Source organism: Camelus ferus, chromosome 18 (assembly GCF_009834535.1).
Source record: "Camelus ferus isolate YT-003-E chromosome 18, BCGSAC_Cfer_1.0, whole genome shotgun sequence".
Lineage (NCBI taxonomy): Eukaryota > Metazoa > Chordata > Mammalia > Artiodactyla > Camelidae > Camelus > Camelus ferus.
Window position 1 is genome coordinate 15,196,366 of NC_045713.1, and position 13,094 is coordinate 15,209,459.

Genomic DNA, 13,094 nt, shown 5'->3' on the forward strand with positions numbered 1-13,094 from the left:
TTTGAACTATGTGAGTGAACTACGCATTTAAGTAATTAAAGAAATTGAATTTTTAAAGGCAGCCCCGAGGGTGTCCTGGCCCAGGTGATTAGCTTCAGCCCAGGTGATAACACCTAGAATGCTTCCAGATGCTCCTAGTTCCAGTTGGAGTGTTTACAGCTTGAGGATGAAATCTGAAATGGGTTCAATATTAGTTTAAAATATTTTTAGTGTTCAAATGAGCTTAAAAGGCAGCAAAATAGAAAGCACTTTAAAGATGGATTTCTTTATTTTTTCCCCTAAAGAAATGTGACAATCTACACATATTTTGTACCCAATGCAGTAGTTTTAAGATAAATGCTGCTCAAGTCAGGAAAGCTGACATTATTTCAATATACTCAAAGAAACATTAGTTGGATGTCAGGTTTTGTAGCTTCCAGCACATCAGTGAAGAAACCTCTAATAAAAGGATTCTGTTAAAATCAGAGCTTGTGACAGAGGAAGTGAAGGTTGGACAGCACACTAAAACACAGTCACGTTTCCCTATCTCTGGACACCACCTCTAAGTTAATTCACACTTTGTTCAAATAATTCTCGCCAAAGGTCTAAAGGTTCCACAATAGGAATTAACCAAAACTCCAGTTCTCACCATTTAACAGATTCTTCTAATCACAAATACTAAAGATGTTTTCCTTTGGATTTGGTTTACTCTTAAACTAATTTTTTTGTTTTAAAAATAATATATTTATGTTTTTTAAAAAACATTCAGAAGAACATAAAGTGGAAAGAAGTGAGCACCCATCCCATCCCCAGCCCCTCACGCCCAAGAAAAACAATTTCCAGAGATTTCCTTCTGAAAATCTCCTATGCACACAGGAGTATATACCTTTTTAACCCTGAAAAGGATCTAATTATCACTTTCGTTCTCCAGCCTGATTTATTTAATGATTCTCAAACTTATCATCCCTCTTAAATACCATCATTCTTCCTCCCCAGAGCTGCAATGGCAGAGGACTCAGCTTCCCCTCTTCTGAAGGACTTCTGGATCACCTTCAGTGCTCTGCAATATCTAGATCAACCAAACTAACAAAAAGGTGTGGAGCTAATATTATAGGCCGTAGAAGTCCTACCAAGCAGGAGACTGATTTTTACTGTATCTGCTTGGTATAAAATTTGGTTGTTAAGCTACAGATATTTGTATATCAACTAATAAGGTGGTCAATAAAAACCAGAGGTTTAGAGAATCTTTTCCAGAAACTGGGAAACTATAAATAGAACTTTGGTGTGAACCATGGCTGCCCAATGCGCAATATGATGACAGTAACAAAACCGCTAATAATCTTCAATGTGGCACGAAATTAATTTCTAAAATTTCAATTCTTCCTATTTATAAAGTGTAGAAAAAGCAAAAAAGTCATTTTATGTTATTTAAGTACAGCATCAAAACATTTCACCACTAAAAAAAAGGGATTTTTTTTTTTTAGAATGAAGCCTGTTTTTCAAATATTAACAGTTGAACAGCTCTAAGATATTTAGCAGCCTGAAATGCACTTACAGTGGGACAATATATATAATGGGTCACTTTGGGAAGCAGCAGCAAGAAGAGAAAGCATGTTCTTATATACACACAGCGTATCTCTAGATTGATATACAAGAAACATTAGCTGCCTGTGGGAAGGGGAACTGGAAGGCTCTGGAAACAGGAGAGGAAGGATTTTCACTGAACATTCTCTTCTACTTTGTGGAACCCTATGAACATGTTACCCAGTCAAAAAAATTAAAAAAAAAAAACTTTTTAAAGAAAATTCTCCTGTTTGTACAAAAATTTTCTGATATCTTAAATAACAACACTACAGTTGACTTTCAAACAACAAAGGTTTGGACTGCATGGGTCCACTTATACGCAGGCAAAGTATATGTGGATTTGGGGGGGGGGGCTGGTGCCCCAACTCCTGCATTGTTCAATGGTAGTTCTGATTCTTAAGCTGCTTTCTGTGGGGTCTTTTTCCTCCCACAAATGGGGGCTGGGGGGAGAGAAGGCTGGTGTCAACTCTGCCTGCAGATATGAACCGGGGCAGGAAAATACAGCTTGGAAAAAGATGATCTAGACTTCTGGAGAACAAATCACAGTCGCTTCCTCCAATCACCCTGGAAGTGATGGTTTATTAAAATTTTGTTTTGTTTTTTAAGCCCTAAAAGGATGGTCTGGACTCCCTCATTTGACACTGCAGGCTCTCCACTCGGCTTGCCTGGCTCCCCCTGATAGTCTGTCCTGCAACGAGCTCCAGCGTCCTTCCTCTAAGAAGTTTCCTTAACCACCCAGCCTGAAGCACCTGGTTCCTTCCCGTCACAACACTGATTCTAGTTTGCAATTAGACAGGCATTGGTGAGACTGCTAGACTGTCTGCCCACACCACTACACTCTGAGTTGCAAGAGGTCAGAGCCACCCCTGTTATCACCACAGCCTTGCAGTGTCCCGCCCATAATAAGCACATATAATTTGAATTACATAAGGATTTAATATTTATTGAACAAAAGAACAGATGGACAGTGGTACAGCTGAGATGGAGCCCGGGCCCACCTGACTCCCCAGAGCAAGGTGACACTAGCAGTCTCCACCTTCCAGAGGCAAGACCACACTGCCTCTAAATGGTACCCATTGAATGTAAACCAAAAACAAAACTGGCTTTTGCAAAAACTTTACATGTTCAAAAGTGTATACCTCCAGACCTTCACACTTGCTATTTATGCTGTTCCCTGTGCCTGGAACAGTACCCCTATTTCCTATTCATCCTCAGGTCTCAGGGTTAAGGTCACTTCCCGCAGTTGGTCACATCAGCAACAGTTCAAGTACTCAATAGCCACAAGAGCCTAATGGTTTCAGTAGTGGGAGCGCAGATATGGAACATGGCCATCATCACAGAACGTTTCACTGACAGCGCTGACTTAGAGATTACTACGAGAATGCTGGTGTTTCAAAGGAAATGTCCAAGTCCACTCTTACTGTTGGGATGGGACCAATTTTTCCTTAAACTTTCAAAGATTGAGAAAGTCACCAGTGCGAGCCCAAACACTGAATTCTCTCTCAGTAACCTGAATAATCCCACCAGAGATTGTTTAAAAGAGAAGTTCAACTGTGGGCAGGTTGTGCTCTTCAAACAAACGCCAGTCACAACAGCAGCAGAGGCCCAAACAAAATGACACAGAAAATCTACCAATACTTTATGCCTTTTTGTTATTCTCAATAAAAATTACCAACTAAATAAAGTGTAAGTAAGATTTAATGTAAAGATAACCACAAATGGGGAGGGGGCATTCTTTGTCCACCATGGGGCCATTTTTATTAGTAAAACCCATAAATCACCATGCCTAAAATATCCAGAAGAACGGGAAAACAGTGAATGCAGGAAGAGAAAATCCACAGGAAGAGAAAATCCCCTCAGTACAGTGAGGAGCAGAGCCTGCTCCTTCCAAGCACAGTGGTCGCTGAGCCAAAGAGGAAGTTAAACTTCACTGGTATTTCTTTCAACCAATCAACCTGACCAAACAGGATAGAGATCCCAAGGCCATTTTCTCCCCAAACTCTGTTTCCTAAAAAAGAAAAGACTATAATTTCTCCATGCTCATTTTCTTTTTTCAGCAGGTCCTAACCTAAATCAAGTCCCTGTTCTGAAACAATACTAGAAAAACAGTTCCATTTAGACTTAAATTTTCCAATGAGGAACAGTTTTTAACTTCAAACACAAACTGAGGAAAGTGTGTCAAACTACCACCTGTTTTATGGGATTCCTGAATCTCAGCCTCTAACTCATTCCTTTGCAAGCTGGTACTGAGACTGTACCAGCCCTTGGTGCTCGAAGCAGATCCGTCAGGGGCCACATCTTCCCATGGACTCAGCGAGAAACATCCATGGATTTGGTTCTGAGTCAGACCCCTCCCCTACATCAACCCCAACCTCACCAGCCCAAGAGGCAGGTGACATCTAGTATTTTCCCACACAATGAAACAGTAATAATAGTTGCCACAACCTGCTATATGCCAGGAATCACAGGGGCCCAATATACAAAGCTAATCAAAGTGAGAAGAAATGGAAAATTCTAGAGGAAAAAAAAATACCTTTTAGAGATGAGATCCACCCTCCCAAACAAAGCTCAAATGTAAAGTCACTGGCCCAAGTCACAGAGCTGATGAGCTGGAAGCTAAGATTCAGCGTCCACTCTGACTGGAGGTCAGGCTCCTTACTACCACTTTGCCTGCCTCCCTGTATAAAAAGCTCTGACATTTCCTTCAACTCTGAGTCATGGTTAAAAGGTTCTACTTTTAAGCAGGTGACAAATACTCAAAATATTTTAATCCAGAGAAATTGGGTCAAACTTGTATGGTCCATAATTGTCAAAGCAAACCCTAATTATTTGATACAGTTCTACAGTTCCTAAGTGTCAGCATTCAGTTTGTAATCAAATACCAAAATCCATTTACTTAAACACTGCACAAGCTTCACTCTATAGGCTAGAAAAAAGAATAGGAACTTATTTCTTGCTACTTCACTGGTTATTCTAACTACAAAATCAAAACTCATATAGGTAGTACAGTTTTGATAAGAAAAATCCAAAATATGTGGGGGCAGTGCAAAGGGAAGCTTCTGAAAAATAAAAAGATATTGCCTTACAACAGAATTGTATAACCCCATTAAACAGCTACAACTATTAAGAAACACCTACTATATACAGTAAGGCACAGGTTTATTAGAAAGACTGGCAAATTAAGACATCTTCAAACAGTAGCAGACGGGACATCTAGAAATAGGAAAGTCGATTTAACCAAGTGAAAATTTTTTCACCATTAGATTTTACTATTCTTAGCAATAGTTCAGCTAAATACTCTTTTGATTAATGGAAATGAAACACGGGGGAAAATGTCACACGGGATGATATCCAAGTCTTTCTAAGGGTAAGGTTTAAAAAGAAAGGAATTTGACTTTTAGACACAGAGCTCAAAAATAGCCTTGCTTCCCAAATTTAGAACGAGAAAACACACTAAAGGCAGATTTTTCTAAGTCAGCAACAATCATTCTGTATATTGTCTAAGAATCTGGGAAAAAAAAGAGCCACTTTTGCTTATTTCTATGCCTTTCCTAAAGAACCCCCCACCCTCAATCTCTGATTCACGTCTCAAGTCGAAGCTCCAGGTGGACAACCTTGCACATGGCTCTTTCCCACCCTCCCGTCAGCGAATCACAGCTCCTATGTAAAGTTGAACACGCAAAAGCCCCCAAAAGGCACTGGTGCAAGTGCTGATGTGCTGCATCAGTGATCTGCTGCAATGTGACAATTCCTGAAAACTGAGCTTAGATGTAATTAATTAGATTTATGCAGGAGTTGTGGATGCCACCCACACCAGACCAGGGCAGCCCATCAGGCATGGGACAGTATTCTCAAGGCTGCAGAGTGGGCTCAGGGAACATGGGGCAAATGTGATGAAAAACGGAGGGCATGGCCAGGAGTTGGAGAGCTTATGAGAGACCATCTGAAACAATCTGAAACGACTTAGATGCAAGCCACGTGCCGAGATCACACCCACAAAGACGAAACTCTCTGAGTGGCCAGAGTGCTCTTCCCAACACACAGAGGCACAGAAAACTAGCAAGCTTCCCCAATTGTCTGGCTCCCCGCTCTGGCTCAGCGACGGAACCCCACGGGGCACCAGGATACAGAAGCACTAAGAGCCCCCCAGTCAAGGCCCCATGCCCACCCCCAAGGCCTGCCTCAGGTGCCACATCCACTTGGACACACAGCCATAGGCTTCTGCACACAGGACAGTCAGTAAACAGCAGGTGGATAAATGAAATCTTCTTGGACTGCCCTTTCTGACTCGCATTTTGGCACTTGATTGCATTTTGTATTCTTTTCTCAAGTTTTGCCTCTAAGTCTTATCTTGTCAACACAGTTCTAAACTACTTAGACGCATCACCAGAATCCTTTGCACACTGCTGCTGTAGAAGGGGTACCTCGGACTGAACCGTAATACACACAGTTAAGAAACAGAATCACATATTTGTTCACTGCTTAATACGCTTCAAAATGAGTAAGAATTTTCAGAACATATACACTCAAGTTTTTAAACTTTAAAATTTCACGGCCATCACGTTTGTATTAAAAAAAATACAAGTGAAAGTAAAGGCAAATAATCAATAGTACTGATTAAAGAATTCCGGGCTATACACTCTGAGTGTGCTGCAGTACAGCAGGTCAGCCTGCTGTGGGCCTACATGAAGTCACACCATGACTACCGCTTCCAGAATCATCAGCAAATGTGTCCCGGTCCAATTGGATGAGCACTCTCAGCAGGTCTGGCCTACAAGGGTGCACCCACTTTCCCTGGTCAGGACAGCGCAGGCACCAGGCACCGAGCATCCACTCCAGACCAGGCGCTTCTCACTCATCATTTCACTCTACCTTCATCATCGCCCTTTGAGATGGGAATGGTCATTATCTCTATTTTTCAGATGAGAAAACTGAGGATCCTCAAAGCCTTAGCCCCACATACATCAGGCTCACAAACTGTGGCCTGAGAGCCAAACCCCCTCGGCTGCTGATTTTTGTAGCAATGGTTTTACTAGTTTTACTGACACACAGCAGTGCACACCCGCCTAAGTACTGTCCAGAGCTGCTTTCCCTTCAAAACGGCAGTGTTGAGCAGCTGCGACAGAGACCATATGGCCTGTAAAAGCCGAAAATATGTCCTCTGGCCCTTTACAGAAAGAAATTTGCTGACCCATGTATTACATAAAAACGGTCTGGGAATGGTGCAAACTGCAGCCCCTCTCTCCAAGACCCGCAGCCCAACAGCACTCTAAGGCTCGGGGAGGGCCCAAGAACAGCCCCACCTCTGCCCAACTTCTTTCGAGCAAGACGACTTTATTGAGCAACATCTCTTCCCGTGCTCTTGGAATATACTCGGAGTGCTGATTTGAATGAGAAAAAGAGGTGGTCCTGACTAATGTTACCCCAAGAACAAAAGTGGCTTAAAGCAAGCTTTCCTAATCTTGAACAACTAACAGTAAGGAACATTTCATCTTAACAAGGGAAGGCATACTTCGGCAAAATCATTTTTAACTATTTTGTTTTCAAACACATTAAGTAAACATACAAAGTTGGCACTTACGTAGCCCCAAGTAACCGCGTATTTTGTCACATAACTACAGTGGCACAAGTTAAAAGTTGTAAAGACACAGGCTAACAATCTAAGCATCAACTTCCAGCTGTGGGATAAAGCCTCAGCCTCTTTATAAGTCATTTCCAATCACATTTAAGAGTTATAGAGTCAAATTCAAACGCCAAACAGGAATGCTTCTCAATTCTTTGATCCACTGTGAAGGTGCTCTTGGTGGGGTTCATACTTACCGCCTTCCCTAGGAACTTCAAACGGGGCCACTGTTATCACACTTCTCATGGTTATTCAAAAATCTCTATTCTTCTACCAAAAAAAGCAAAGTCATGAAAAGCCCCAGCCCTAGAAGTCTCTACAAAAACTCACATTTCCTATTTAGCCAGAACTCAGTAAAAAAAATAACTTGACTGGTCCTGAACTATCCACTGTCATAAACAGGAAGGTGAGACCACATAGTGTAGGCCTCAGGTAACACTTGCTGCATCAGAAAGAGATGGAAGTGGCAGAGTCCCTGCCCCAGGCCCCTGATAGGAAGAACACATTCCCGTCTCCCTCCATAGCTGCTGACAAACTTTCCCCATAGGAACTTAATTCACTTGTTGGAGTGACACTATTGAAACTTGCTAAGTAATGCAGTCTCCTGGTCCATGATCCAAGTAAATCCCATTTTATGGATGTAGATTTACATAATGAATATACAGAACTATTTACTTTAATGATCTAGGTTTGGTTCTGGTTTTCACCTTTTACGTTACTTTGGGCAGATCACCTCTATCAAGTCTGGTTCCTTACCTCGAATTGGAAGGAACAGTATCCTCCCTTCCTACCTTCACAGGATGCTGTGAGGACCAAACTGAAGTGATGGGGAGAAAAGCACTCTGATACATAAATGTAAAATGTCATCATTTTATTGTAAAAGGCATTTTGCTTGGTAACCTTATTTAACACCAAGTTTCTTTAAGTACAGTTTTCTATTGCATGTAAGTACAGTTTTCTATTGCATATTACATTTATGTAATAAAATGTAATCACAGTTGCTTAGGGCACAGGATGAAATATACCCATGTTCAATTTTCAGAAGACAGCATTAAAAAACTTTTTTACAGTCTATTTGTTGAATGTAAATTTGGCCTCAATAAAGCTGACCAAGAAAACCCTACTTGCCTAGATATTTATTTCTCCTACACTGCTAAATCATGAATCTCTGCTGCTAAAAGACACGAAAATGCTGTTTTAATTTGGACGTATTAAATAAAAAGTTTCTAAAACACACAACTAGCTATACACTGGTAACACTAAGTCCTACTTCTTATAAAGGGTGCCAAGTAAAGGAAGATGACATTTGTAAGAAAGCATTTATGCCTTCAATGTAAAACAAGAAAATGCTACTTCAACAACATCTGATACCATCAAATTCTGCGCCACTCCAGAAGAAAAGCCTGGGTTGGGGGAAAAGTACCGTTTTTCCTTCTTCCCCTTGATATCTTTCTTTGGGGTGCATTCCCTATTTTGGCATCACCTCTGCACGCTCTCCTCAGAAACCCTCCATGATCTCCCCAGCCTGCAGTGACCTGTCCCTTCTGTCACTGGTGGCGATGGCATTTATCAAAGAGGCCACCAACCTCACTGGAGTGTATGTACAGCAGTGCTCCCCCTGCTAGACTGCAAGCGCCCTGCAGGCAGCATCCTAGCTGGTTACTTACTCCCCAGCATCTGATGTACTGTTCTCTGGGCTCACTGCCTTCCCCGCACACTCAGCTGACACCGATGGCTCCACAGGCCAGTCCCCAGAGATATGTGCTGCATCGTGGCAATCCAAGTCACTTCTGTTTCTCAGGCCACCAAGGCCTCCTCCTAACCCCTCAGCTCTTCCCATGAACAGTGCTCCCCGCCCCCTTCAAATTTTATCACATAAGCAGGGAACACACCTTGCTCTGCCTGGTCCAATTTTACCCTAGAAGCCAGAAACAAACATCCCCTCACTAAAATGAGGTTTATTCTCTCAAGAAATATTATTCCCAGGTCTCTCCTCACTTTTCCATCTAACCAAATGCCATCACTCCTTTGATTGTGTGCAATGTAATTCCTTTAGTGCTTTCTTTGCTTTGCTATACATCCTTAAGATCTGTTTTAGACTAGTAGTTACCAGAGACAAGGCTGTACCTTGTTTAACATGCTCGATGATGATCCTGTCCACGGCCCCCCCCCACACTAACAGACCCTCTTGCAATAACGTGATGACGATGAATGTGCAACCAAGGACCCGATATAAATATAATGGTGAATTTATTCTTTGGATTATTTAAACACAGCTATTAAAAACTGAGTTTTTTGTTGAACATTTGGAAAAGTAAAAGAGCCCCAGTGCTTTACAAGGATCAGAATAGGAAAGGGGAAAAAGTGGTCAGAAGTAGAAAATCCCTTCTGATAAACTTTGCTGTGATTAGCAGCACATAAAGTAAATATCTGACCATCCAATAATGGAACTGTCAAAAAAGCCATCCTTTGGGCGCTATCTTGAAAACTGCTAAAAGTATACAGTGGGACAAGCCCTTCTGGTAAGTCTCATGTTACTAATTTGTACCTCTTTATAAAACAAAATCTACAATAACCTCATTCAACAATAGCAAAGCTGCAAAGCCATTCAAAAGTTACCAGTTTCAAAGGACAAGCTTCAACGCTGAACTTGTAGAGTGTGATCTATGTTTCATATGATTAGAGATTTTTCACTGAAAAGTGCCAAGACTAATGAAGCAAAAGAGATCTACTATGCACTAAAATTATAGTTTTCTCATGCTGTAAAATCAGGGTATTTAAATCATGGTTGTTTCCACATTTCTCACTTCTGGTGAGCTGATTTTTACAAAATTAACATCAAATTCAACTCTTCATCAATTTTTTAAAAAGAGCAGTATTAGTTACTTGACATGACTTGCCACTGACTCCTCTCCACTGTGAAATTTCATTTCAACTAGACAAGAATCTCCTTATGATTTATTTTTTAAAAATTATCTCACTTCTACATTAACTACTAGTCAGAAACTGTATTAAAACTGAAGCCACAAAATTCAAGTTTTGTTTCAACAGTAGAAACAGGTTTTTAAACAACTAGGAGAAAAATGCTAGTGGTCAGTCACAGAAATATGTGAACAAGTTGAACAGCTGTGTGTGTCTACTGCAAATCTGAAGGCACTGCTGCAGCAATATAATTCAGTTTGGACCCATTCATTAGAAACTGATTTTCAGATGCTGCGACTGCAAGACTGTAGTAGAGCAATGCAAGCTGCGCTGGAGATCCATTCGTTCGCGGCAGCGCACAAGTTTTTATTGCAAAGGAGAGCTCTGAGAGGAAATACAGCTAGTTCATAATGCTACCATGAACCAGCCCAGAACAACCTAGGATTACTAAAGAAACAGAGAACTAAAATACTTCTCTTAGGTAACTGATACGATCACCTAAGAAAGTTTTTGGGGAAGCTGTTTGAAAGAATGATTTATTCAGTATCCTACTTTAAAAAATTGGGGGGGGGACTTTAATTCCTACATTCCTTAACATAACTTTTTAATTCTGCTACACGGTAGAAACAACACAAGCTCACATGGAGACTGCAACCTAGATGAAATATGCTATTTAACTTTCTTCCGAAGTTAACACGTGAAATTAAACACACCACAGCAACTTATGACATCTTGCTAACTAAGTTTGGGGCTGTGAAAAGTGGAATGACTTAGGTGACCAACAAGTTTTCAAAATAACTACTAAGCATATTCCCAAGGAGCACATTCCAAGAAACTTCTAAGTCGTAACTCATAGGCGGGCCTGCTGCTATGAGTGCCTTCTGGTCGCAGCCTTGAGAATGTGTTACCGATTCCGAAAACACTTCGGGTCCCCTTTCGGCTGGATGATTTCCTTCTCTCACTAGCAAACGTACCCTCCGCTGTCATCCCTCCAGACAGCCACGCGTGTGCGGACACACACGACGGCGAACGGAGGCGTATGGAAGTACCACGCAGAATAAACACGCTCCACTCACTTTACTTTTCCTCCCTGGAAGTACCACTCGGGCTCCACGCGAGGAGGGCTCATCAACTCCGGGAGATCTGAATGCACCCGGGCGTATGCCGCCCTACTCGGGCCCCATGACAGTCTTTCGACAAACTTCCCCCTCTGCGGCGGGGGTCCCGGGAAAGGGGCTGCGCCGGCCGCCGCTCCAGGGGCCCCGCACGCCCGCCGTCGATTTCGGGTCCTCCGGCGGCACTAACCTCCGGGTGGGGCTGACAGCGACCCCCGGGGCCCCTGCCCCTCGCCCGGCCCCCTCCTCACCTGTGCTGTCATTCGCCGAGAAGCCGGGCGAGCTGAGTTTGGCTCGTTTGGGGTTGGGCGGTCCGTCCAGCAAGTTCTCGGCCATTTTCACCTGCTCGCGAAAACAGCCCCGAGCGCGGGCGGCCGGGCCGGCGAGGGCTCCGGGGCGGGGGTCGGCGCCGGCCCCGGCCGGCTGCGAGGGGAGAGGAGCGAGCGCTAGCCGCGAGCCGCGAGCGAGCGCCGAGGGAGAGGGAGGGCGCAGGGCCGGGTGGGGGAGGCGGCGGCCAAATCTCAGCCACAGCAACAGCGCCCCGCAGCGCTCACCGCCCGCCCCCGGCCGCCGCCGCCGCCGCCGCCGGCCGCGGCCCCCTCATCCCCTGCCCGCTTCCCGAGCGCGACACTCCGCGGCGGGGGCGCCCCGGCGGCCCGGCCGCCCCCCCGGGCCCGGCTGGCAGCGACGGCGCCCGGCCGGGCGGCTCAGGCAGTCCCCAGGAACATGGTGCCGCCGCCGCGCCGCCGCCTCGCTCCCCCCCCCCCGCGCCCCACTTAATTAATTCGCTCGCGGCCCGACGACCGGGGGGCTCCGGGCTCCGCTCTCCGCCCGCGGCCCGCCGCCGCCGTCGCCGTAAGAAAAAACAATGCGCGAAGCGGGGCCGCCGCCGCCGCCGCCGCCGCGGCCCCCCCACCCCCCGTTCCGCCGCCGCCGCCGCCGCCGCCGCCGCCGCCGCCGCCGCCGCGGCTCCGGGAGGCCGAGCCGAGAGGCGAGCGGGGCCGCTGGAGCGGGCGCCGAGGGCCGGGCGGAACGGGCCGGCCTGGCGGAGCGGGGTGCGCGGGCGGTTGTGGGGCCCGGGACCGGCGGGGCCGAGTAGATCGCGCTCGAAGCCCCGGTCGGGTCCGCGACAAGATGGCGGCTGTTGATTCCTCAATTAAAAAAAAAAGAAAGTTTTTTTTCTTCTCTTTCCAGAGCCTGAACGGGGAGGGGGAGGGGGCGGGGCACGCCGGTGCGTCACCCCCCCGCGGCGTCACCACGCACGGCCCCCGCCCCGCCCCCTCCACCTGCGCCGGCCGCGGCGGAAAGAGCCGAGCGCGCTCGGGCGGAAAGGACCGAAGGCGCGGCCGCTGTGCTCGGTGCAGCCCCGCTGTGGGGAGGCTGGGCTGCCCAGCTAGGGCCGGGCCTGCGGGACGCCGGGCACCGCCGCCACTTTTGTTCTGACGGCGACTGGGCGGCGAGCTCGAGGGCTGCGGCCTGGCCGCGAGCCGGGCCCCCAGGCACGGAGTCGGCGCGGGTAGGCCCTCCTGTCCCGCGGGGCGACTCCGCGGGGTCCTGACTCCTCACGTCCCTGCCCCGCGACCCTCCTCGGTAGTCAGGCTTGGCCACTTTTCCTCGCCAGATCCAGCGATGTGTCGTGTCCTCTGCTTACAGACTGCTGCCGGGTCCGTCTGAGAGCGATGCAGATGGGGAAACTGAGGCAGGAAGCGACAGGGCAGGGATTCGAACTCCCCCCATGTAAAGTGAGGGGGACGCAAGACTCCTGAGCCCTTGTTCCCCAGCCCGATGTGACGGGGCCCTAGGTCCGACACCCCCACCTGCACCGGGAGGTGGTGAGCGCTGCCCCCCAGCTGGCCGCGCTCAGCCTGCAT

General features: G+C 46.2%; 1 protein-coding gene across 1 annotated transcript in view; it reads right to left on the reverse strand.

Annotated features, from left to right (window-relative positions):
* The window catches only part of CREBBP (CREB binding protein), a 118,069-nt gene extending 106,085 nt beyond the window's left edge, over nucleotides 1–11,984 (reverse strand). The window contains exon 1 of the mRNA XM_032461072.1: nucleotides 11,475–11,984. Coding sequence (XP_032316963.1) covers nucleotides 11,475–11,559 — 85 coding nt within the window. The 5' untranslated portion in view covers nucleotides 11,560–11,984. The remainder of the gene's footprint in view (nucleotides 1–11,474) is intronic.
* Between the last annotated feature and the right edge of the window lie 1,110 nt (nucleotides 11,985–13,094).